General features: G+C 43.3%; 2 protein-coding genes across 2 annotated transcripts in view; both read left to right on the forward strand.

Annotated features, from left to right (window-relative positions):
- CLTCL1 (clathrin heavy chain like 1) overlaps positions 1–7,709 on the forward strand; it is a 75,884-nt gene extending 68,175 nt beyond the window's left edge. Inside the window, exon 24 of the mRNA XM_070761998.1 lies at positions 7,482–7,709. Within this exon, the coding sequence (XP_070618099.1) occupies positions 7,482–7,709 (228 nt within the window). The remainder of the gene's footprint in view (positions 1–7,481) is intronic.
- A 350-nt stretch (positions 7,710–8,059) lies between these two features.
- SLC25A1 (solute carrier family 25 member 1) overlaps positions 8,060–25,113 on the forward strand; it is a 51,768-nt gene continuing 34,714 nt past the window's right edge. Inside the window, exon 1 of the mRNA XM_070762866.1 lies at positions 8,060–8,316. Coding sequence (XP_070618967.1) covers positions 8,196–8,316 — 121 coding nt within the window. The 5' untranslated portion in view covers positions 8,060–8,195. The remainder of the gene's footprint in view (positions 8,317–25,113) is intronic.

Below are 25,113 nucleotides of genomic sequence, written 5' to 3' on the forward strand. Positions count from 1 at the left end.
AGGATTAGACAGATTCATGGATGCCAACTGTATCATAGGTGGTTATTGAAACAGATGTCCATGTGCCGCCTCTATGTTGGTTGAGGCAGGGAGGGTTCCCTTGGGTCCCATTTGTTGGGGGTCAAGAGTAAAGGAGGGTCTTGCCTTCTTCTGCTCAAGATCCCCATGGACAATGGGTGGGCCACAGAATGCTGGACTCAATGGGCTTTGGCCTGATTCAGCAGGGCTCTTCTTATGTTCAGGTCAAGATGGCTTTTCATTTCCCAACCAATCTCTCTCTTCTCCTTACAGGCCAGCAGCTGATGCTTACGGCTGGCCCCAACGCCGTTCCTCCCCAAGCTAACTTTCCATACGCATACCCAACAGCACCAGGATTCGGCCAGCCGCCGGTTTATGGCTACAACATGTAACTTGGCGCTGCGAGTGACCTTTTCACCGGTCACACCTCTTCTTTCTCTTTCCGTCCCATCTTCCATATTTTTATTTTTATTTTTATTTTGGTCCCAGAAGGCACCAGACAATCTTCTCTGTTGGTTTGACCGCCTTCCTGTGTCCCCTCCGGGGCTCGGAGACCTCTAAAGGACGCTGTTATTTATTGCTAAGTCCTGTTCCATTTCAAATTTCTTACGAGGGCGGCTACCCTGTTTTTCCCCCTACCTCCCTTCCCGGCTCATTTTATTTTGGGTACCGGCCACCCGAAACTGCTCTCCATATCGTAGGTGACATCTCTGCTCCGTTAGGACAGCAATAACTTCTTTCAGAGATTTGGAGTTTGGGGGGGTTAGAGAGAAGGAGATGTCCCAAGGAATGACAAAGGACGTTGCTCGTTGCATTTTTTAAATTCTTCTGCAGAATCTGGTGGGTTTCTTTTGTTATTTTGCGCTTTTTTTTTGCTAATCAGTCGTTTCTGGACGGCACCCAGCTGTTAATGCTTACAACAAAGGTACTCTTTAACAAACACCACAGCTGGGAGAATAAGGTGGAATTGGCTTTGGGGATTCCTTGGCGGGAGGGACGCCTTTTTAAAATCGTACGTAACGCTCCTCCTTTTCCTCCATTGCTGTTTGTAATACCTGGCCCAAGAAAAGGGAGGGTGAATTTAAGTATGTAGAATGGGGAAAGAGTCGTAGATTTGATAGGAGGCCACCGAAAGACAAAAGGGGTTGGTGGTGGGGTGGGAAAAGGCTTCTGTGCTTCTTGGAGTAATTTTTTGAAACACTTGGATTGGAGAATAAATCGGATCCTGTCGCGGCGCAGGTTTTCCCCCGATATTTTTTTTCTGGAATAACCTAGGGCGAGTATCGCAAGGGGGGGGGGGTGGTTGCTGGTATTTAAAAGATGCACAAATGCAGTGACCAAGGTTTTTAAGCCAACTTGAAGTCGTAAACCTTGAGGGTGGAAAAGGCATGGATCAACCAAGATCAGATCAACGCTAAGAAGAATCTTAGCCAAAGCATAAGGTTTTGCTTATTCGTATCTCGAACCTGAAAGCTTCTTTTCTGGTTGTATTTGAACTGTCGGGCTTCCTGAACTGACCCCCAGCCGGTCAATTTTTTATTATTTTTGCCAGCTTTGCCAGAATTCTGCCCGACGAAGCCACCTACATTCTTCTCCCCCCCGATAAAGAGAACGGCGACCGAATCCAGCTTATATACTTTGGTGCCACTTCTCCAGAGAACTTATATCGTTAACGTTTTATGTACTTACAACAACAAATACAACAAAAGTTAGATAACCATGTATAATTTACGGCTATGGATCTTGTGCTAATCATGCCTATCATGGAAGTTGAATTATAAACATAAAGCAACCTGGTGTCGCTGTGTGGTTGACAAGGGTAGGACCGCGAGGGATCTGAGGACCCTGCCAGACCGCGAAGGTAGCACTTGGCGATAGCACCTAGACTTATTACAGTCCTCTCTAAGTGATGTACGGAGTCAGCCTCTTGCCCTACCCAACAATCTGGGTCCTCATTTTACCCATCTTAGAAGGGTGGAAGGCTGAGACGGCCTTGAGCCTGCTGAGATTCGAACTGCCAAATTGCAGGCAGTCGGCAAAAGTAGCCTGCAGTACTGCATTCTAACCACTGGGAGGGAGGGAGGGAAGGAAGGGGAGGGAAGGAAGGAAGAAAGGAAGGAAGGGAGAAAAGCCGGGGTGGCGCAGCAGGTAGAGTGCAGTACTGCAGGCCACTGAAGCTGACTGTAGATCTGTAGGTCAGCGGTTCAAATCTCACCACCGGCTCAAGGTTGACTCAGCCTTCCATCCTTCCGAGGTGGGTCAAACGAGGACCCGGATTGTGGGGGCAATAGTCTGGCTCTGTTTAAAAAAAGTGCTATTGCTAACATGTTGTAAGCCGCCCTGAGTCTAAGGAGAAGGGCGGCATAAAAATCGAATGAATGAATGAATGAATGAATGAATGAATGAATAAATAAATAAATAAATAAATAAAAGTATTGTAGAAGACATTTAGCTAGCTCAGCCCACTAAGGTTTTAAAGAAACAGCCACTGATACGCCCTGAGTCTAAGGGTGACATAAAAATTGAATGAATAAATAAATAAATAAATAAATAAAAGTATTGTAGAAGACATTTAGCTAGCTCAGCCCACTAAGGTTTTAAAGAAACAGCCACTGATACGCCCTGAGTCTAAGGGTGACATAAAAATTGAATGAATGAATGAATTAAATGAATAAATAAATAAAAGTATTGTAGAAGACATTTAGCTAGCTCAGCCCACTAAGGTTTTAAAGAAACAGCCACTGATACGCCCTGAGTCTAAGGGTGACATAAAAATTGAATGAATGAATGAATTAAATGAATAAATAAATAAAAGTATTGTAGGAGACATTTAGCTAGCTCAGCCCACTAAGGTTTTAAAGAAACAGCCACTGATACGCCCTGAGTCTAAGGGTGACATAAAAATTGAATGAATGAATGAATGAATGAATAAATAAATAAATAAAAGTATTGTAGAAGACATTTAGCTAGCTCAGCCCACTAAGGTTTTAAAGAAACAGCCACTGATACACCCTGAGTCTAAGGGTGACATAAAAATTGAATGAATGAATGAATGAATGAAAGGAAGGAAGAGCAATAGCAATGGCACTTACTGCTTCTCAGTGCTTTGCAACCCCTTCTAAGAGGTTTACAGGGTCCGCCTATTACCCTCCAACAGGTAAGGTAGAGGTACCACCGTATTCGCATGTCATTCGAATCCAGCCCCCATTGTAAATTGAAATAATAGAATAACAAGTTTGAAGGGTGCTCTGAGGTCTTCTAGTCCAACCTCCTGCTCGGGCAGGAAACCCTATACTATGTCAGATAAATGGTGATCTGAAAAAGAGTTGGGTTTTTTTTTAACAACTCAATATATACCGTATGGGAACTGACTGAACCTGGTGGAATCTTTTCTTTTTGATCTACTCACGCTAATTTTTTTCTCGGCCCAAGGGGAGAGAGAGCAGTGAAAAACGGCGTCTGAAATTTCGCCAAGAAACCCGAGGAGTTTAACTAGATGTCATTTATTTCTTTTTTCTGCAGCATTTTCCTCTCTTTTTCTTTTCTTTCTTTCCTTTCTTCTTTCCTTTCTTCTTTCTTTTCTTTCTTTCGTTCTTTCTTTTCTTTCTTCTTTCTTTCTTTCCTTTCTTTCTTCTTTCTTTTCTTTCTTCTTTCCTTTCTTCCTTTCCTTCTTCCTTCCTTTCTTTCTTTCCTTACTTACTTACTTACTTAAGATTTATATGCCACCCAACTCCAGTGGACTCCTGGTGGCTAACCAAATTTAAAACGTATAAAAAGTTATAAAAAGGGAAGCCTTTGGAGGTTAGGGAGGGCAAAACATGAGCCTACTAGGGCTACCAGAAGTCCGGAACACAGGCCATTTCCAACCTCCATAGGGCCTCTGGGTGTGGGGGAAGCTGTTTTTGCCCTCCCCAGGCTTTGAATCATAGGTGTGGGCACTCAGGCATGTGTGATCATATGCGCGCATGCTCTTTCAGCACCCGAGGGGGGGGGGAAAGGTTCACCATTTCTGGAATGGAGGAACAATAGGGGAGGGGAGTATTGTCCACAAGATCATATGCTGCTACGTTCTGCATGTCGGCGACTACTTCATCTTCAACCACAACACAAGAGCACACAACAGATTTAAACTTAATATTAACCGCTCCAAACTTGACTGTAAAAAATATGACTTCAGTAACCGAGTTGAAGCGTGGAACTCATTACCAGACTCCATAGTGTCATCCCCAAACCCCCAACACTTTACCCTTAGATTATCTACGGTTGACCTATCCAGATTCCTAAGAGGTCAGTAAGGGACGAGTACAAGTGCACTAGAGTGCCTTCCGTCCTCTGTCCTATTGCTCTCCTATACCTTTCTTCTATACCTATATCTCTTCTTCTATTCTTTCATTGATATGTTCTATTACTATACCTTCTTTTCTATTATTTCTTAGATATATTTTATTATGAGTATCTCCTCTATAACCTTCATCATGTATTTTACTATGTGTATATAGATATATACCCACTAAAACCCTCATTGTGTATTGGACTTAATTAATTCCCTTAATTGGTTCTTGACTCTTGGAGGCTCCTTGCCAAATTTTGAAGATATCAGCCTAGGCAGTTCTCCAAGGTCTGTGACCATTGAAATGAAATGTACCCTTGAAAACCTATTGTTGGGATGTGAATGAGTACAACTTAATAAAAAAGGGGTTTTTTTTGTCAGGACAAGGAGTCTGCTTCGTGGTTTGGGAACACCTAGGTCAGAACAGGGACACCTCTGGGAGACCATATTTATTTAGTTAGTTAGTTATAGGATGGTGGTTTGTATAAATATAATACAGTGTTCAATTTTCGTGGGGGATGCGTTCCGAGACTGCCCGCGAAAGTTGAATTTCCGCGAAGTCGCGATGCGGAGGTAAATACTCTATTTTTGGCTATGAACAGTATCACAAGCCACTTTAACACTAAACCCCTAAATTACAATTTCCCATTCCCTTAGCAACCATTTAGATTATTAGTCACCATGTTTATTTATTAAAGTTTATTAAAAAAAATATTTATTAAAGGCAGACGAAAGTTTGGCGATGACATATGACGTCATCGGGCGGGAAAAACCGTGGTATAGGGGGGGGGGGAACCGCGAAGTATTTTTTAATTAATATTTTTGAAAAACCGTGGTATAGACTTTGCAAAGTTCAAACCCGCGAAAATCGAGGGAACACTATTAGAAAAAGTAATGATAAAAGATAATAGGACAGGGACCGTAGGCATAATGGTGCGCTTATGCACGCCCCTTACAGACCTCTTAGAAAAGGGGAGAGGTCAATTGTAGATAATTTAAGGTTAAAGGCTTTTGGGGTTAGGAGTAGAAACCAGAGTCAGTACATTCTAGGCATTGATCACTCTATTGCTGAAGTTGTATTTTTTTTTTTTTTGCAGTCTAGTTTAGAGCAGTTGCCATTTATTTTAAATCTTATCACGTGCTCGTGAGTTGTTGTGGTTGAAGGTGAAGTAGTCACTAACAGGAAGGACATTTTGGTATATGATTTTGTGAGCTACAGTGAAGTCAGAACGGAGGCGTCGGAGTTGTAAGTTGTCTAATGGAAGTCTTTCAAGCCTGGCGGACTAAGGTCTTTTGTTGCAGGAAGAGGAGTGAAGGACTCTTCTTGTGAAATATTTCTGGACGCTCTCAATTCTATTAATGTCTGATATGCAATATGGGTATTTATTTATTTATTTATTTGATTTGTATGCCACCCCTCTCCGTGGACTCAGGGCGGCTAACAACAGTAATAAAAACAGAATGTAAAAATCCAATACTAAAACAGCTAAAAACCCTTGTTATAAAACCAATCATACATACAAACATACCATGCAAAAATTGTAGAAGGCTAGGGTTGAGGAGCTTAAGAAAGGCAAGGAGGGTGAGGGCTATTCTAATCTCTGGGGGGAGTTGGTTCCAGAGGGCCGGGGCCGCCACAGACAAGGCTCTTCCCCTGGGCCCCGCCAACCGACATTGTTTAGTTGACGGGATCCGGAGAAGGCCCACTCTGTGGGACCTAACTGGTCGCTGGGATTCGTGCGGCAGAAGGCGGTCCCTGAGATAATCTGGCCCGGTGCCATGAAGGGTTCCATACAGTTGAGCTGTATTCTAGGATTGGTCTGACCAATGTTTTGTATTCTGTGGTATGCTAGCAGTTCCATGTTACCAGAGAAGGATTAGGTTAACAACCCTTAAAGCTTTTTTGGCAATGTTGTTACGGTGGGCTCTAGGACATAGGACATAGATCTTCTCCAACCTGCTCTTTTTAGGTCTTTCAACGGCGTCACCAGCATCACTCCACCCAAGTCCATCTCCCTTGCTGGTGGTCTTCCACCTCCTCCGATATTGTGGACTTCCTGAAGAGTTGACATTTTCTACTCAATTGACCTCGCATCAATTGATCAATTATCATCTCAATTGCCTCTTCAAGCATTAACTCTTAACAACTGCATAGGTGGCTTTTCTCCATGGCGATTTTGCCTTGCGGGTGCTTCAGGTCATCCAAACGTGCCCCCAATGTCCTTGTATGGGTAGCCCTCGACTTAAAAGACTTCACTCAGCGACCCACAGCGTTGAAAAAAGTGACATGACCATCGTTCACACTTACGACCCTTGCAGGCAATTTACAATCAGATGCCTGAGAACTGGTTTGTGTTTACAATGGTTTTAGTGTCCTGGGCTCAGCTAATTTCCTGTGGTGACCTCCTGACAAGCCAAAGTCAGCCGGGAAGCCAAGGTTCACTTAACAACCCTGTTATTCATTCAACAACCGCAGATTCCCTTCACAAATAGACGAAGAAGTTGTGAAATGGGGCACTGAACACATTCCACACTTAACGACATAAATTCCGGGTTCAATTGCGCCGATGAGTTGAGAACAGGGGACGGGAAGTCCCCGGTAACATTCTCTTGGGGACCACTAGAGGGCAGCACGCCTTAAAACCTTAGCCCCAGAAATCCCCTTGGTCCCCACTAGTGGGTGCACCTGTCCTGGGCATAGGCGGACTCGCCTTGCAGTGGAGAGAACACCCGCTAAACAGGGCTGCCTTTGACCCTTGTGAATGGGGATCTCCCCTCGGGTTGAGACCACCCCTTCCCCAAGTAACCCCATTTGGTAGTTGGGTTGCAAAGAAATTGCCCAGCACCTTCCCCTGGAAGTGGGCACAAGAAAAGTGGGCACCTTCTCTTCTGTATGTATTGTGTATTGGTCAAAATAAACAAATAAATAAATAAAGCCATGCAAAGCTGGGTCCACGTCTCCGGCTTTCGCCTCCGTGCAAAGTAGGGGGTCATGTGAATGCAACCCCACCACTCCCGTACACGCTTCCCAGGGGTTAGACCAGCACCCTCTCGGTCCCACGCATCCAGGTTCATGCGTGCAAAGCCGAGATCGTGTGAACACAGTCCCTCCACTCCCGTGCACACTTTCCAGAGGTTCGAGGATGGGGCCGACTCCATGCTACGAGGAACGGGCAGGCGTTCATGCAACCAGCTTTCCCCTCCGTGCAAAAGCAGGGGTCGTGTGAATGCAACCCCTCCAATCTCGTGCACGCTTCCCAGGGATTGGGGGAGCGGTGCCCACTCGGCTCCAAGCATCCAGAAACAGGCCGGTGGCCACGTCACCAGCTTACCCCTCCGTGCAAAAGCGGAGATCGTGTGAATGCAACCCCTCCACTCCCGTGTACGCTTCCCAGGGATTGGGGGAGCGGCGCCCACTCGGTCCCAGGCAGCCAGGTTCAGGCGTACCAAGCGCAGATCGTGTGAATGCAACCCCTCCACTCCCGTGCACGCTTCCCAGGGGTTGGGGGAGCGGTGCCCGTTGGCCTCACGCATCCAGGTTCAGGCGTGCAAAGATGAGATTGTGTGAATGCAACCCCTAAACTCCCGTGCCCACTTCCCAGGGCCTGGAGGGAGGCGGCCCCACGCAGCCAGCCGGCTCCACCTTCTCCCGGGCTTGGCCGCGCCTTCCAAGCGACGCAGAGCCGGGCCGGACCGTGACGCCCGGGGTGGGTGGGGAGAAAGGAAAGGGGGCGGCGGTCGGGCTGCGTCCACGCCCCCCCGGCGGGTGTATATCCGCGCAGCGGGCCGCTTGCTTGGCACCTCCGGCCGCCTCCTCCTCCTCCTCTTCCTCCCGCTGCAACCGGCGATGTCTTCCTCCCCGCCGCCCGCGGGCTTCGTCAGCCCCTTCGCCCGACCCCGCTGCTTGGCCGCCGCAGCCCCGGCCGGCAAAGTCAAGCTGACGCACCCGGGCAAGGCGATCCTGGCAGGTGAGGATCGGCGGTTGCGCGCTCGCCGCCGCCGCCTTCTTTGCAAACACCCGCACGAAAAAAAGGCTGCGGGTTGGGTTGCATTGCATGCATACAATTAGATGCATGGGTTTAGGCATGCGTGGGCGGGGCTGCTTGTCTGCTTTTCCTTCCCACCCCCTTCCGTGCACCGGGGTGGAATTTTCGTGGTTGCAACCCCCCAAAAAATAAAAAACACGCGTGGAAAACTCTTGGTTTGATGGAACTCAGCCTTGGTGTTTTGGCTTGAGATGGTCTCCAAGCCGTGCAAAGCGCGGGGAGCGCTCTACTTCCGCCTTAACCCTTTCATTCTTTCTTTCTTTCTTTCTTTCTTTCTTTCTTTCTTCTTCCCTTCCCTTTCCTCCCTCCTTTTCTTTCTTTTTCTTCCTTTTTTTCTTCCTCTCCTTTTCCCTTTCCTCCCTCCCTCCTTCCTCTCTTTCCTTCTTTCTTTTTCTTCCTTTCTTTCTTCTTTCTCTTTCCTTCTTTTCTTCTCCCTTCCTTTTACCTTTCTCCATCCTTCCTTCCTACCATTCTTTCTTTCCTTCTTCCTCCTTCCTTCCCTTCTTCTTTTCTTTCCTTCTTCCTTTCTTTTCCCTTCTTTCCTATCCTCTTTCTCCTTCGTTTTGCAACCGGTAGTAAAAGCTGCAAAAAAGAGAGAAAGGGAGGCAGGCAATTCAAGCAACCCCTCCCTCCTTCCTCTCCCTCTCTCGCCATCGACTGCTGCGGCTGCCGTTTTGGGATTGGTGGGCTGGCATCATCCTTCCTATTTGCGGTCGGAGATCATTGGCTTCTTTCGCGAGAAGAGGTCCAAGTTCCTAGTCCCTGGGGTTTGTCGTCACCAGGTGGGGTGGGGTTTGGAGAAGCTGTTTTGAGAGAGAGTGAGGCCGGACTCGCTGCTTCTCTGGCGGCTCCTTTAAAAAATCCACTCGCGGTGATACTATACTATTACTATACCTGTCATAGTTCTATCAAAAGGTGGGGTATTGGAAACTAGAGGCTGGTCTTTGATCAGAGTGGATTAAAGTGATCACAAGGATTTTGAAAAAGGGTGTTGAGACTTTGGAAAGAGTCCAGAGAAGAGCAGCAAAGAGGATTAGGAGGCTGGAGGCTAAAACATATGAAGAACAGTTGCAAGAACTGGGCATGGCTAGTTTAATGAAAAGAAGGACCAGGGGAGATAGGATAGCAGCCTTCCAGTATCTCAGGGGTTGCCCCAAAGAAGAAGGAGTCAAGCCATTCTCCAAAGCACCTGAGGGCAGAACAAGAAGCACTGGGTAGAAACTAAACAAGGAGAGAAGCAACTTAGAACTAAGGAGAAATTTCCTAACAGTTAGTTCAATTAATCCGCGGAACAGCTTGCCTGCAGAAGTTGTGAATGCTCCAACACTGGAAGTTTTTAAGATATTTATTTATTCATTCATTCATTCATTCATTCGACTTAGACTCAGGGCGGCTTACAACATGTTAGCAATAGCACTTTTTAAACAGAGCCAGCCTATTGCCCCCACAATCCGAGTTCTCAATTTACCCACCTCAAGAGGATGGAAGGCTGAGTCAACCTTGAGCCGGTGATGAGATTTGAACCGCTGACCTTCAGATCTACAGTCAGCTTCAGTGGCCTGCAGTACAACACTCTACCTGCTGCGCCACCCCGGCTCCTGTTGGATAACGGGGCCTAGAGGAAGAGCCTTCTCTGTGGGGGGCCCAGCCCTCTGGAACCAGCTCCCCCCACAGTCCTTGCTTTCCAAAAAAGTTTGAAGACTCATCTTTGCTGCCAGGCCTGGGGTCATTAGTTCTTTCCCCCCTGACCAACGAATGTATTTAGAATAAATTGTTGATTGAGTGAATGTTAACTGAATCTTTTAATTTTTAGGATGTTTTTAAGTTTTTAAATTATTATTAATTGGATCAAATTGTTTTATTGTGTATTCCTTGTTTGTTGTGAGTCCACGGAGAGGGGCGGCATACAAATCCAATTAATAAATAAAAATAAATAACCATTTGTCTGAAATAGTGTAGGGTTTCCTGCCTAAGTAGGAGGACCCAGATTGTGGGGGAAACATGCTGGCTCTGTTAAAAAGTGCTATTGCTAACGTTAGTGTTGGTTATGACCTATAAAGCCCTTCATGGCATCGGACCAGAATCTCTCCGGGACCGCCTTCTGCCGCACAAATCCCAGCGACCGGTTCGGTCCCACAGAGTTGGCCTTCTCCGGGTCCCATCGACTAAACAATGTCATTTGGAGGGACCCAGGAGAAGAGCCTTCTCTGTGGCGGCCCCGACCCTCTGGAACCAGCTCCCCCCAGATATCAGAGTTGCCCCCACCCTCCTTACCTTTCGCAAGCTCCTTAAAACCCACCTCTGTCGTCAGGCATGGGGGAATTGAAATTTTTTCCCTTCCCCCTAGGCTTATAGAATTTATACATGGTATGCTTGTATGTATGATTGGTCTCTTAAATTGGGTTTTTTTAGATTGATTTTTAATATTGGATTTGTTACATTGCTTTCTTTATTGTTGTTAGCCGCCCCGAGTCTTCGGAGAGGGGTGGCATACAAATCTAATTAATAATAATAATAATAATAATAATAATAATAATGTTGTAAGCCGCCCTGAGTCTAAGGAGAAAGGCGGCATGGGGCATGGGGGAATTGACATGTTCCTTCCCCCCTAGGCTTATAAAATTTATGTATGGTATGCTAGTGTGTATGATTGGTTTTAACTTGTGGTGTTTTAAAATTAATTTAAATATTGGATTTGTTTACATTGTATGGCGATTGCTGTGAGCCGCCCCGAGTCTGTGGAGAGGGGCGGCATACAAATCTGATTAATAAATAAATAAATAAATAAAAATCGAATAAAGAAATAAAATACCGGGTAAATAAAGGTTGGACTAAAAGACCTCCGAGGTCCCTTCCAACTCTGTTATTCTGTTCTTTATCATGTCTGAATGTAAGTCACGTGAACACGGGGTTGCTGCAATCATAAATTTGGAAAACGGGTGTAAGTCATTCTTTACCAAAGGCTTCTTGGTACTTCAAAATACGTGGTGCATTTTGTTTTATGGCCGTAGAGTGGAATTGAATCTTGCAAATTAATCCATGTCATTATTTCACAGTTCTCTGGCTTTTCGAGGGCCAAACTTTTTTAACTTTGGTCACTGAATAAACAGTTGTAAGTTAGGGACTGTATCGAATCCCCCAACATTACAACAGTCCCTGGTGATTAAACCTTCTCCAGCATCAGTAAAGCACAAAACTAAAATGTCACATTTGTGTATTCGTCAGCAAATTGATCTGGGTGTGCGTGTGTGAAGGTTTGGATTTGCTCCTGTGAGCACAAAAGTCCAAGGTTCAAATCTTTCACCCTTCAGTGACAGAAAGTAGGATAAAACCAGGGTTACCTGAGAGCTGTTTCCATGTAGGTGATTCTAGACTTTCAGTGCATACCAACATTGTTGTGATTGTTGCAGTTGTTGTTGCTCCTGTGCTGACTGTTGTTGCTACTTGGGTCTTGCCTGTAGCAAAATAGTATCTTGCAAGTTTGTTTGGAGAGGAATGTTATGAATAAAGTCTTTTGTTTTTCCGCAGATAGCAAATAACACACATACACAAAGTAGTGTATATCTCCAGAACAAGCTTGCTTAGCATCTTTCCCTGACCTTAATTGCATTAAAGAAATGGATTTTGTGCACATCTTTTAATAAGCAGCTATTTGGGTAGCACAGTCATCAATCTTCTTAGTTAAAATTTCTTTTAGAACAAAGGCTTCTTGGTACTTCGAAATAATTTGGTGCAATTTGTTTTCTGAGTGGAGCTGAGTCTTGCAAGCTAATCCATCATTTTACAGTTCTCTGTATTGTATAAGGCCAGGAAATTAGATCAGTTCAGTCAAACCAGGGTTGATAAACACCCCCAGGAGAAACCCGAAGGTCTGCGGGATTCTTGGTGTTCGCTGAGCTTGGTTGCTTTCTTGTAGACGTCTCACTACACAACTAGTTTACATCATCAGTGCTAGAAGAGAATGGGCTTTGCAGCGAGGGGGAAACATAATGATCGGAAACTAAGCAAGGAAAGTCCTCGGAGAGGGGCGGCATACAAATCTAATAAATTATTATTACATTATTTTATTTATTTATTTATTTATTATTTATTAATTAGATTTGTATGCCGCCCCTCTCCGCAGACTCGGGGCGGCTCACAACAGAATAAAACAATTTATAACAAATCCAAATATAATTTAAGATATTTAAAAAAACCCGGTTTGATTTAAAAAACCTCATTATAAAGGACCAACCTGCTTTCCTTTCCCCTATGCAACTAGACTTACAATCCTAGGTTTACAAAGCGTATAACTACGTCGCTTTAAACACGACCTAAGCACGGCCCATATAATCATCTGCTACAACGTCCTTCCTGTCAACGACTACTTCAGCTTCAACCACAACAACACACGAGCACACAACAGATAGAAACTTAAAGTAAACTGCTCTAAACTCGACTTCAGGAAATACGACTTTAGTCACTGAGTAGTTGATGCATGGAACTAACTACCTGACTCTGTAGTACACTTTAGAACAGTGGTTCTCAACCTGGGGGTCGGGACCCCTTTGGGGGTCGCCTGTCCATTTCATGGGGGTCGCCTGAGATCCTGGGAAAAGACAAATTTCCCCTGGTATCAGGAACTAAAGCTTCTATTCTGGCATCTTGGAACATATTTTTACAATCCGACCAATCAGGCGTTTACAGTGGGGGCGTCTCTTTGACCTTCCTGCCAATCAGCTCAAAGCTCTGTTGGGAGAATTGGCACTAGACTTTTGGTTGGGGGTCACCACAACACGAGGAACTGTATTAAGGGGTCGCGGCCTTAAAAAGGTTGAGAACCACTGCTTTAGAAAATGTCCAGAGATACTTTAGGAGAAGAGCCCTCCACTCCTCCACTTGCAACAGAATTTCCTACACGGCTAGACTTACAATCCTAGGTTTACAAAGCGTATAACTACGTCGCTTTAAACACGACCTAAGCACGGCCCATAAAATCATCTGCTACAGCATCCTTCCTGTCAATGGCTACTTCAGCTTCAACCACAACAACACACGAGTACCCAACAGATGCATACTTAAAGTAAACCGCTCTAAACTCGACTGCAGGAAATACGACTTTAGTAACCGAGTAGTTGATGCATGAGACTCACTGTCAGACTCTGTAGTATCATCACCTAGCCCCCAAAACTTTACCCTTACACTGTCCACTGTTGACCTCTCCCAATTCCTAAGGGGCCAGTAAGGGGCGTGCATAAGTGCACCAAAGTGCCTTCCATCCCCTGTCCTAATGTTTCTCTCTTACTAGTATCATGTATTGTTATATCTCTGTATACCACCAATGCATACTTGACAAAACAAATAGTAAATATTGCTCCATTACTGGAGGTTTTGAAGAAAGTGATAGAAATGGTATTGGATCTTTTGCTTGAGCGGGGGTTGGACTAGAAGACCTCTAAGGTCCCTTCCAACTCTGTTATTCTCTTATTGTTGTCAGAAATTGGCCATTTTGCTTCCTCTGGATTCCGGAGCTGGTACATAGAATTCTTTATTGGCCTAGTGTGATTGGACACACAAGGAATTTGTCATTGGTGCCAATGTTCTCAGTGTACATAAAAAGAAAAAAATCATTTGTCAAGAATCATGAGATACAACACTTAATGATTGTCATCCAGTACAAATAAGCAATCAGGAAATAATATTAATATAAATCATAAGGACACAAGCAACAAGTTATAGTCATACAGTCATAAGTGGGAGGTGATAGGTGATAGGAATGATGAGAAGACTAATAGTAATGCAGCAATAGAATAGAATAGAATAGAACATAGAAACATAGAAGTCTGACGGCAGAAAAAGACCTCATGGTCCATCTAGTCTGCCCTTATACTATTTTCTGTATTTTATCTTAGGATGGATCTATGTTTATCCCAGGCATGTTTAAATTCAGTTACTGTGGATTTATCTACCACGTCTGCTGGAAGTTTGTTCCAAGGATCTACTACTCTTTCAGTAAAATAATATTTTCTCATGTTGCTTTTGATCTTTCCCCCAACTAACTTCACATTGTGCCCCCTTGTTCTTGTGTTCACTTTCCTATTAAAAACACTTCCCTCCTGGACCTTATTTAACCCTTTAACATATTTAAATGTTTCGATCATTTCCCCCCTTTTCCTTCTGTCCTCCAGACTAGACAGATTGAGTTCATTAAGTCTTTCCTGATATGTTTTATGCTTGAGAGCTTCCACCATTCTTGTAGCCCGTCTTTGGACCCGTTCAATTTTGTCAATATCTCTTTGTAGGTGAGGTCTCCAGAACTGAACACAGTATTCCAAATGGGGTCTCACCAGCGCTCTATATAAGGGGATCACAATCTCCCTCTTCCTGCTTGTTATACCTCTAGCTATGCAGCCAAGCATCCTACTTGCTTTCCCTACCGCCTGACTGCACTGTTCACCCATTTTGAGAAGGTCAGAAATCACGACCCCTAAATCCTTCTCTTCTGAAGTTTTTGCTAATACAATACTAGAATAGAATAGAATTATTTATTGGCCAAGTGTGATTGGACCCGCAAGGAATTTGTCTTTGGTGCAGATGCTTTCAGTGTACATAAAAGAAGTATACATTTGTCAAGAACATTTAACGATTGTCACAGGGGTCAAATACGCAAAGAGGAAACAATCAAAAGTAATAAAAATCTTAAGGATGCAAGCCACAAGTTACAGTCATACCATCCTATGTGAGAGGAGATGGGTGATAGGAATGATGAGAAAAAACTGGTAGTAATAGTAGTGCAGGCTTAGTAAATAGTTTGAGAGTGCTTGTTTAGCAGAGTGATGGCGTTTGGGAAAAAACTGTCCTTGTGTCTAGTTGTCTTGGTGTGCAGTGCTCTGTAGCGACGTTTTGAGGGTAGGAGTTGAAACAATTTATGTCCAGGATGTGAGGGGTCAGTAAATATTTTCTCGCCCCTCTTTTTGATTAGTGCAGTACAGTGATCCCTCGATTTTCGCAGCTTCAAACTTCGCGAAACGCTATACCACGGTTTTTCAAAAAATATTAATTAAAAAATACTCCACGGGTTTTTTTCTATACCACGGTTTTTCCCACCCGATGACGTCATATGTCATCACCAAGAGTCACTTCTCTGTCTCTTTCTCTTTCTTTCCTGTCATTCTCTGCTTCAATCATTTTCTCATTTCTCTTTTTTTCTCCCCTTTTTTCTATCATTTCTCTCTCTCTTCTTTCCACTCTTCTCTCTCTCTCTTTCTTCCTCTCTCTCACTCTCTTCCTTCCTTTCTCATCTCTTTCTTTCTTTCCTTCTCTTTCTCTATCTCTCTCTTTTTCTCACTTTCCCTCTCTCGTGCACCCACCAGCCTCCGGAGAATGCCTGTCCCGCCTCTCTTGCAGCAGAGGAGAAAGAGAGGTGGAGCGGGCGGCGAGCGGCGAACGGGCGAGCGAACGGGCAAGCGGGCGAGCAGCGGGCCAGCGGGCGGCGGGCAGGCGAACGGCGGGCGAGCGGCGGGCAGGCGAGCGGCAAGGAGGCCGGAGGCGCTGGGGGGGTGGCCGACATTAAAAACAACCATTGCCAGCCTCCGAACTTTTGTCGCTCCCTGCCTCCACCTGCAAGCCCTTGCGCGGCCATGGAAAAAGGGCGCGCATGCGCAGATGGTGTTTTTACTTCCGCGCCGCTACATCGCGGAAAATCGATTTTCGCGGGAGGTCTTGGAACGTAACCCCCGCGAAAATCGAGGGATCACTGTATACAGGTCCTCAGTGGGGAAGACAGGTTGGCATCAATTGTCTTTTCTGCAGTTCTGATTCTCCTCTGAAGTCTGTGTCGGTCTTGTTGGGTTGCAGAACCGAATCTGACAGTGATAGAGGTGCAGATGACAGACTCAATGATTCCTCTGTAGAACTGTATCAACAGCTTATGTCCAGGATGCGAGGGATCAGTAAATATTTTCACCGCCGTCGTACATTATTCTTCCATGCCTAAATATCTCACTGTGAGCTGTTCTCCTCCAGTGCACTTGCTCTCTGGGAACCTCAAACTGACAGCTGGCTGATGTTACAAGTCCACATCATTTTTCCTCCCACTGACAGGCCTTGCGCTGTGCATGTTAAATAGGAGGCTGGTTTTTTTAGGGCCTTAAAAACAGGAAGAACACTCGCTCAACTCGACGTCAAGTCAGTTTTGTATCCCCAAATTCCTTGGATTCCATCAAATCTTCCTTTAGATCAGTGGTTCTCAACTTTTCTAATGCTGTGACCCCTTAATACAGTTCCTCGTGGTATGGTGACCCCCAACCATAAGTCTAGTGCCAATTCTCCCAACAGAGCTTTAATGCCTGATTGGTCGGAGTGTAAAAATATGTTCCAAGGCGCCAGAATAGAAGCTTTAGCTGGTTCCAAAAAGATGCAAAGACGGGCTTCAAAAATGGTGGAAGGTCTTAAGCACAAAACGTATCAGGAAAGACTTCATGAACTCAATCTGTATAGTTTGGAGGACAGAAGGAAAAGGACATGATCGAAACATTTCAATATGTTAAAGGGTTAAATAAGGTTCAGGAGGGACGTGTTTTTAATAGGAAAGTGAACACAAGAACAAGGGGACACAATCTGAGGTTAGTTGGGGGAAAGATCAAAAGCAACGTGAGAAAATATTATTTGACTGAAAGAGTAGTAGATCCTTGGAATAAACTTCCAGCAGACGTGGTTGGTAAATCCACAGTCACTGAATTTAAACATGCCTGGGATGAACATCCATCCATCCATCGTAAGATAAAATATCGGAGATAGTGTAATAGACTAGATGAACCATGAGGTCTTTTTCTGCCGTCAATCTTCTATGTTTCTATGTTTCTATGAAATGGTGTAGGGATTCCTGCTTGAGCGTGGGGTTGGATTAGATGACCTACAAGGTCCCTTCCAACTATAGTAATCTAAATCTAACCTAATCTTGGCTCCTCCGATCCCTGGTAGCTTTACTCCCAGTTTATGTTGCATTGCACTGTGGGGGGAAAAAGAAGATTTTGAAATTACCGGTAGAAAATTTCAGATGTCTACCAAGCATTTATCTCTCGGGTGGATGGAAACCTTTGCTCCAAAGAAGTACCGTCAACCATGATTCGGTTGCTCCTGAAAGAATACCTCGTCATGCTCCAAAAGCAGATTTTTTTGTGGGGAAGTGTTGACGTTTGTAGGATTGTGAAAGACGTGTGTGTAGGAACCTGTTCTTGTAAAACGAAGGACGGTGTGTTGCTCCATTCAGCTTTCATCGGCAACTTCTGTTGACATATAGTGTTTACCGACTTGATGGCATGCCCCGAAGGGCCGAAGCGAATTTCCCATTTGCTGTTCTCATTAAAGCATCAAATGGAGAGTGAAAAGTCTCTACCATCCTCCAGCAAATATGTTTTTTATTGGCCCAGAGCAGCCACAAGCAGTAAGGAGAGATGTGAAGATTTAAAAACCCATTGATCAAAAGTTACTTTTCTGTAAAGTATGCCTGATTTCAACCGAAGCAGCTGGTTAGACCAAAACCTGGTCTCTTCCTAAGGATGAATAAAATAATAATCACAAACTTCTTAAAAGTCATCTCTGCCGTCAGGCATGTGGGAATCGAGACATTTCCCTCTGGCTCATATAGTTTTATGTATGGTATGCTTGCATTGAATGGTTTTAAATTAATGGGTTTGTAGATACTTTTAAATATTAGATTTGTTTATTATATGCTGTTTTGCTATTGTTGTGAGCCGCCCCGAGTCTATGGAGAGGGGCGGCATACAAATCTAATAAATAATAATAATAATAATTATTATTATTATTATTATTATTATAATTATAAGTATAATAATAATAATAACAGGCCATTAGATAATAATAATAACAGGTGATTAGATAATAATAATAATAATAACAGGCCATTAGAACAAATGCTGTCAAAGCCAGAATTGAAAAATCAACAGACGATCCAAAGTGCAGACTCTGTAAAGAAACAGATGAAACAATCGATCACATACTCAGCTGCTGCAAAAAGATCGCACAGACTGACTACAAGCATAGACATGATGCTGTGGCACAGATGATCCACCGGAACTTGTGCCGGAACTACCATTTACCAGTGGCAAAGAACTGGTGGGATCTTAAGCCCGAAAAAGTGGTCGGAAATGAGCAAGCAAAACTACTGTGGGACTTCCGACTTCAGACTGACCGAATTCTGAAGCATAACACACCAGACATTGTGATTGTGGAGAAAAAGAAAGTATGGATCATCGACATCGCAATCCCAGGAGACAGCAGAATTGAGGAGAAGCAGCTAGAGAAATTAGTGAAATACGAAGATCTAAAAATCGAGCTGCAATGACTCTGGCATAAGACAGTGAAAGTGGTCCCAGTGGTACTTGGCACGCTGGGCGCAGTGCCAAAGGATCTCAGCGGACATTTGAAAACCATCGGAATTGACAAAATCTCCATCTGTCAATTGCAAAAGGCCGCTTTACTGGGATCGGCAAACATAATTCGCCGCTACATCACGCAGTCCTAGGTGCTTGGGAAGCGCCCGACTGGTGATGAAATACGAAATCCAGCATAGTGATCTCGTTTGCTGTGTTGTACTGACATAATAATAATAATAATAATAATAATAATAATAATAATAATAATAATAATAATAATAATAGTCGAATAAAAGAGTTGGAAGGGACCTTTGGAGATCTTGTAGTCCAACCCCTCTGCTCAGGCAGGAAGCCCTATACCAGTGATGGTGAAACTTTTTTGGACTGCAGATTCTCCATAATCTCTACACAAACGTTTGTGAATGTTCCCAACAGTTTCTTTCTCCGCAGTGAGAAATTCAATGATGACACGCAGCTTGTAACGCACATCACTGACAGACGCCATTTCAAAACACCGCTGCAGCTACGCTATCTGTCTGAAGAAATGCAAAATTTACACACATACTCATGACAATTCAAATAATGGATATCTAAAGTTTTGCATTCGTACTGTTACTGTAGCCTGAGATAAAAAAATTGGTGCATTACTTTCTGGGCGGCCCTCGTACGTTTCCATCCGTTGTTTCTTGTCCTGTCTTCAGGACCTTTGGAGAATAGGTTGAAGCCCCCCCCTTCTCAATGACAGCCCATCAAATACTGGATGTCTGCTATCATGTCACTTTTGGTTCTTCTTTTTCATTAGACTTTGACCCTTACATTTTGGAAGCTTCAATTTAGAACCAGCTTCCAGAACTAAAACATTACCCTGTTTCCCCGAAAATAAGACATACCCCGAAAGTAAGGCATGTCAGAGGTTTTGCAGAATATAAGGCACCCCCGCGAAAATAAGGCGTAGTCAAGTTTACATACGGTACGGTGGGAAAACATACGGTACCATTCAAAGTTGTTCATAATGGTACCGTAATAATGTGGCGTCCCCTGCTGGCCCCTTCCATCGCTTTGTACCGTCCAGTACAGCAGACACAGTCTGCTGCTGTCTCACCGCCATTACAGTCTCCACTACAGTGCGTAGACTGTAGCTCCTCTGGTGGCCGGAAGCTGCAATAGCGGGAGTATACTGTTGTACCATATAAGTGCCGTCGTTTGTGTGGGTGGGTGGGTGCCATACTGACAGGTACCGTACCGTAATCAGTGTACCGTATGGTACACTTTCTTTGGGGGTGTCAGCTTTTCTGCCTGTGAATTTGTCTTATTTGAGAAATATAAGGCAACCCCCCCCCCCCCCCCGAAAATAAGACATAGCACAACCTTTGGAGCAAAAATTAATATAAGACAGTGTCTTATTTTCGGGGAAACACGGTAGTTTGAAGATAATGGTGAGCGTTTCATTTTTTTCCCTGTTCACTAGCACAAATTCCAGAAATGACATCCAAATACGAATATAGTTTCCTTTTTAAAATAAAGTATTTAATTTTGGGTTCTGTTGATTGGAAAGATTTGGTGTTACAGAAACGGCTAGTTATATATTAATATACGCAGAAACAAAAATTTGCGGTTGGAATCTATTTATATTGCACTGTGCTAGGAAGAGTTGGAAATCAATGTTCCCTTTTCTTGCTTTTTCTCTTCCTCCTGGTATGTCACACTTCTTTTCTTTCCCTTAATTTCCTATTTTCTTTATTTTTAATTTCATATAATAAAAAAATAAAAATGAAGATAACGGTGAGCGATCTTAAAATCATGCTTAGCGAACCTCCAAAGGTTGTGGACCAACCTGTTTGTACAGCTCAGGAAAGGCCAAAGTTGCTAAACCACATTCTGGACTCTGGCAAAAACCATCTCGGGGCTACTGTGCTTTTCAAACCTTGGTTTATATCTTTGTGAAGCACATTTTGCCTGCGGTATAGACGGGTGGGTTCTAACTTAACTTGCCTTCGGTTCGCTTCCTCCATCTTTCAGCTGTGGCGAGGGGGATGTTTGCCCAGGTTCGTCTGGTGCACCAGTTGCGGCCCTATCTGGACTGGAACTCACTGCTCACAGTCACTCATGCCCTCATCACCTCGAGGCTCGACTACTGTAATGCTCTCTACATGGGTGTACCTTTGAAAAGTGTTTGGAAACTTCAGATCGTGCAGAATGCAGCTGCGAGAGCAATCATGGGCTTCCCAAAGTATGCCCACGTTACACCAACACTCCGCAGTCTGCATTGGTTGCCGATCAATTTCCGGTCACAATTCAAAGTGTTGGTTATGACCTATAAAGCCCTTCATGGCATTGGACAAGGAATATCTCCGGGACCGCCTTCTGCCGCACGAATCCCAGCGACCGGTTAGATCCCACAGAGTCGGCCTTCTCCGGGTCCCGTCGACTAAGCCATGTCGTTTGGTGGGACCCAGGAGAAGAGCCTTCTCTGTGGCGGCCCTGACCCTCTGGAACCAGCTCCCCCCAGATATCAGAGTTGCCCCCACCCTCCTTGTCTTTCGCAAGCTCCTTAAAACCCACCTCTGTCGTCAGGCATGGGGGAATTGAAATTTCCCTTCTCCCTAGGCTTATAGAATTTATACATGGTATGTTTGTATGTATGAGTGGTTCTTTAAATTGGGTTTTTTAGATTGTTTTTAATATTAGATTTGTTTACATTGTCTTTTTATATTGTTGTTAGCCGCCCCGAGTCTTCGGAGAGGGGAAGCATACAAATCTAATTAATAATAATAATAATAATAATAATAATAATAATAATAATAATAATAAAAATAATAATTGTGTGCCCACACGGCACAGTACTGAAAACTAAGATTGTGATAGCCACAAACACCGACAGAACCAGCTTTGCATTGCCAGCTGTTTTTCTGATGTGTATGTATTTATTTTATGCATTATAAATTATACCACATCTAGAAATTGTCCCATCTCTCATAGAGCAATCCTCTCTCTCTCTCTCTCTCTCTCTCTCTCTCTCTCTCTCTCTCTGTGTCTATCTATCTATCTATCTATCTATCTATCTCTCTCTGTCTGTATCTATCTCTATCTATATATCTATCTACCTACTTATGTATTTATTTATGTACTGTATTTTTGGAGTATAAGACGCACCTTAGTTTTGGGGGAGGAAAATAGGGAGGAAAATCTGTCTACCAGGTATTCATCTGTCTAGCATCCTTAGTCTGATCAGATTCAGCACATTATTTTATCCTGGTTAGGGCTTAAAAAAAGAAACCTTATTCGGAGAGAGTAACAATGAAAGAACTTGCAAACTGCTAAGAGCTGGGAACATCATTAGCACCTGGTTAGGGCTGGAAAGCACCATTTTGAGTAAATAAAGCAATGGAAAAAAACTGCACAGACTTAAGGCTTGGTAATCATTCATTGCAGAGAGTAACAATGAAAGAGCTTGTAAACTGCTAAGAGCTGGGAACATTGATAGCACGTGGTTAGGGCTAGAAAGAACAAAAGCACAAAAGAAGTAACTTTTGATCTTTATAGGTGCAATTATGCATTTGCCTCTTACTCTATGGTTAACAACTTAACAACTCCTCTTTTTTACCATCTATCTTGTCTAATCATTAAACCATAACTCCCAAGTTCATTCCCTTCCACCCCTTTCTGCAAAAAGTGTATAAGAGGCTTCCAACCAGCAATAAGGGTAAATAAGTGCACCAGTGTGCCTTCCGTCCCCTGTCCTAATGTTTCTCTCTTACTGGTATCTTGTATATAAACATTGTTGTATCTTTGTACAATAGAAACATAGAAGACTGACGGCAGAAAAAGACCTCATGGTCCATCTAGTCTGCCCTTATACTATTTCCTGTATTTTATCTTAGGATGGATATACAGTATGTTTATCCCAGGCATGTTTAAATTCAGTTACTGTGGATTTACCAACCACGTCTGCTGGAAGTTTGTTCCAAGCATCTACTACTCTTTCAGTCAAATAATATTTTCTCATGTTGCTTTTGATCTTTCCCCCAACTAACTTTAGATTGTGTCCCCTTGTTCCTGTGTTCACTTTCCTATTAAAAACACTTCCCTCCTGAACCTTATTTAACCCTTTAACATTTTGAAATGTTTCGATCATGTCCCCCCTTTTCCTTCTGTCCTCCAGACTATACAGATTGAGTTCATGAAGTCTTTCCTGATACGTTTTATGCTTAAGACCTTCCACCATTCTTGTAGCCCGTCTTTGGACCCGTTCAATTTTGTCAATATCTTCTTGTAGGTGAGGTCTCCAGAACTGAACACAGTAAGCGCTCTATATAAGGGGATCACAATCTCCCTCTTCCTGCTTGTTATACCTCTAGCTATGCAGCCAAGCATCCTACTTGCTTTCCCTACCGCCCGACCACACTGCTCACCCATTTTGAGGCTGTCAGAAATCACTACCTTCTTTTACATTTGGAAACATTAAACTAATGCACTTGGGGAAAAGGAACCCTCAATCTGAGTATTGCATTGGCAGTTCTGTGTTAGCAAAAACTTCAGAAGAGAAGGATTTAGGAGTAGTCATTTCTGACAGTCTCAAAATGGGTGAGCAGTGTACTACCAATACGTACTTGACAAAACAAATAAACAAACAAATAAATAATAGATATATTGGGTCCCCCCACCACCACCATCAAAGAAGGTAGTTTAACCATCTCAATGACTTTCAGCATCTTCAGTAACCCTTCCTCATTGTGGTGAACACTGACACTGTCTATCTTTGTGGGTACCCAAAAAAGAAATCTGCTTTTTTGTGTGTTATGTTCTTGTGGACACAGCACGGTGCTTTATTGCTATGTTGCAAATTTTCTCTCTGGTTCTTGATTTTCCCCTTTGGAGAAATGACTCTGCAAAAAAGAGGAAAAAGGGGTAGGGAAAAATTTTGTCTCTATATTCTTGGCCGTTTTCTCAGTGTGGAACTCAATCAGTGTTTTAGATCAGCCCTAAAGGTGGACGTTTGCGTGCGAAAACACATCTTGCAAAGCTTTTTTTGCAACACATTCGTAAATAAAGGTGATTGTTGTTGTAGTAGTTTGTTTATTTATTTATTTATTTATTTATTTATTTATTTATTTATTTATTTATTTATTTATTTATTTATTTATTTTGTCCAATGCACAATACATATTGAAGAGGATAGACATGAGTTATTATATATAAAGAAAGGATATAAAAGTCCAATACACAATGAGGGTTTTAGTGGGTATATATCAATATACACATAGTAAAATACATGATGAAGGTTATAGAGGAGATACTCATAGTAAAATATATCTAAGAAATAATAGAAAAGAAGATATAGGAATAGAACATATCAATGAAAGAATAGAAGAAGAGATATAGGAATAGAAGAAAGGTATAGGAGATATAGGAGAGCAATAGGACAGGGGACGGAAGGCACTCTAGTGCACTTGTACTTACCCCTTACTGACCTCTTAGGAATCTGGATAGGTCAACGTAGATAATCTAAGGGTAAAGTGTTGGGGGTTTGGGGATGACACTATGGAGTCCGGTAATGAGTTCCATGCTTCGACAACTCGGTTACTGAAGTCATATTTTTTACAGTCAAGTTTGGAGCGGTTAATATTAAGTTTAAATCTGTTGTGTGCTCTTGTGTTGTTGTGGTTGAAGCTGAAGTAGTCGCCGACAGGCAGGACGTTGCAGCATATGATCTTGTGGGCAATACTTAGATCTTGTTTAAGGCGTCTTAGTTCTAAACTTTCTAGGCCCAGGATTGAAAGTCTAGTCTCATAGGGTATTCTATTTCGAGTCAACTTTGGGAGTTGAAGTCCTTCCATCTTAAAGCATGCTGGTTGAGGAATTCTGTGAATTTAAAGCATGCTGGTTGGCCATTCCGGGAGTTGATATCTGTCCATCTTCAAGCACGCTGGCTGGGAATTCTGGAAGTTGAAGTCCATTCATCTTAAAACTTGTTAGCTGGGGAATCCTGGGAATTAAAACTACCCATCTTAAAGCTTGCTGGTTGGGGCATTCTGGGAATTGAAGTCCATCTCAAAGTTTAAAAATGCATCACAAATACCACTCAGTGGTGTAATGTTTGATAGGGGTTGCTTCCAGCATTCCTAGGTGTCAACCAAGCATCTTCTTAAAATATACGATGTTCCGAGTAGCACAGTTTTTGTCGTTCTGCCGGTGTTATAGTAGGAAGCTGCAATTTCTTGATGTATTTTATAAAATTCTTGGACCGATGACAGTGGGTATCACTGTTACATGTTTTTTCCATAGCCGTGTAGTTTCAATGGCCAGGTCGTGATATTTAGTAATTTTTCCCAGTTTTTTATTT

The sequence above is a fragment of the Erythrolamprus reginae genome, chromosome 10, assembly GCF_031021105.1.
Source record: "Erythrolamprus reginae isolate rEryReg1 chromosome 10, rEryReg1.hap1, whole genome shotgun sequence".
NCBI classification, from domain to species: Eukaryota; Metazoa; Chordata; class Lepidosauria; order Squamata; family Dipsadidae; genus Erythrolamprus; species Erythrolamprus reginae.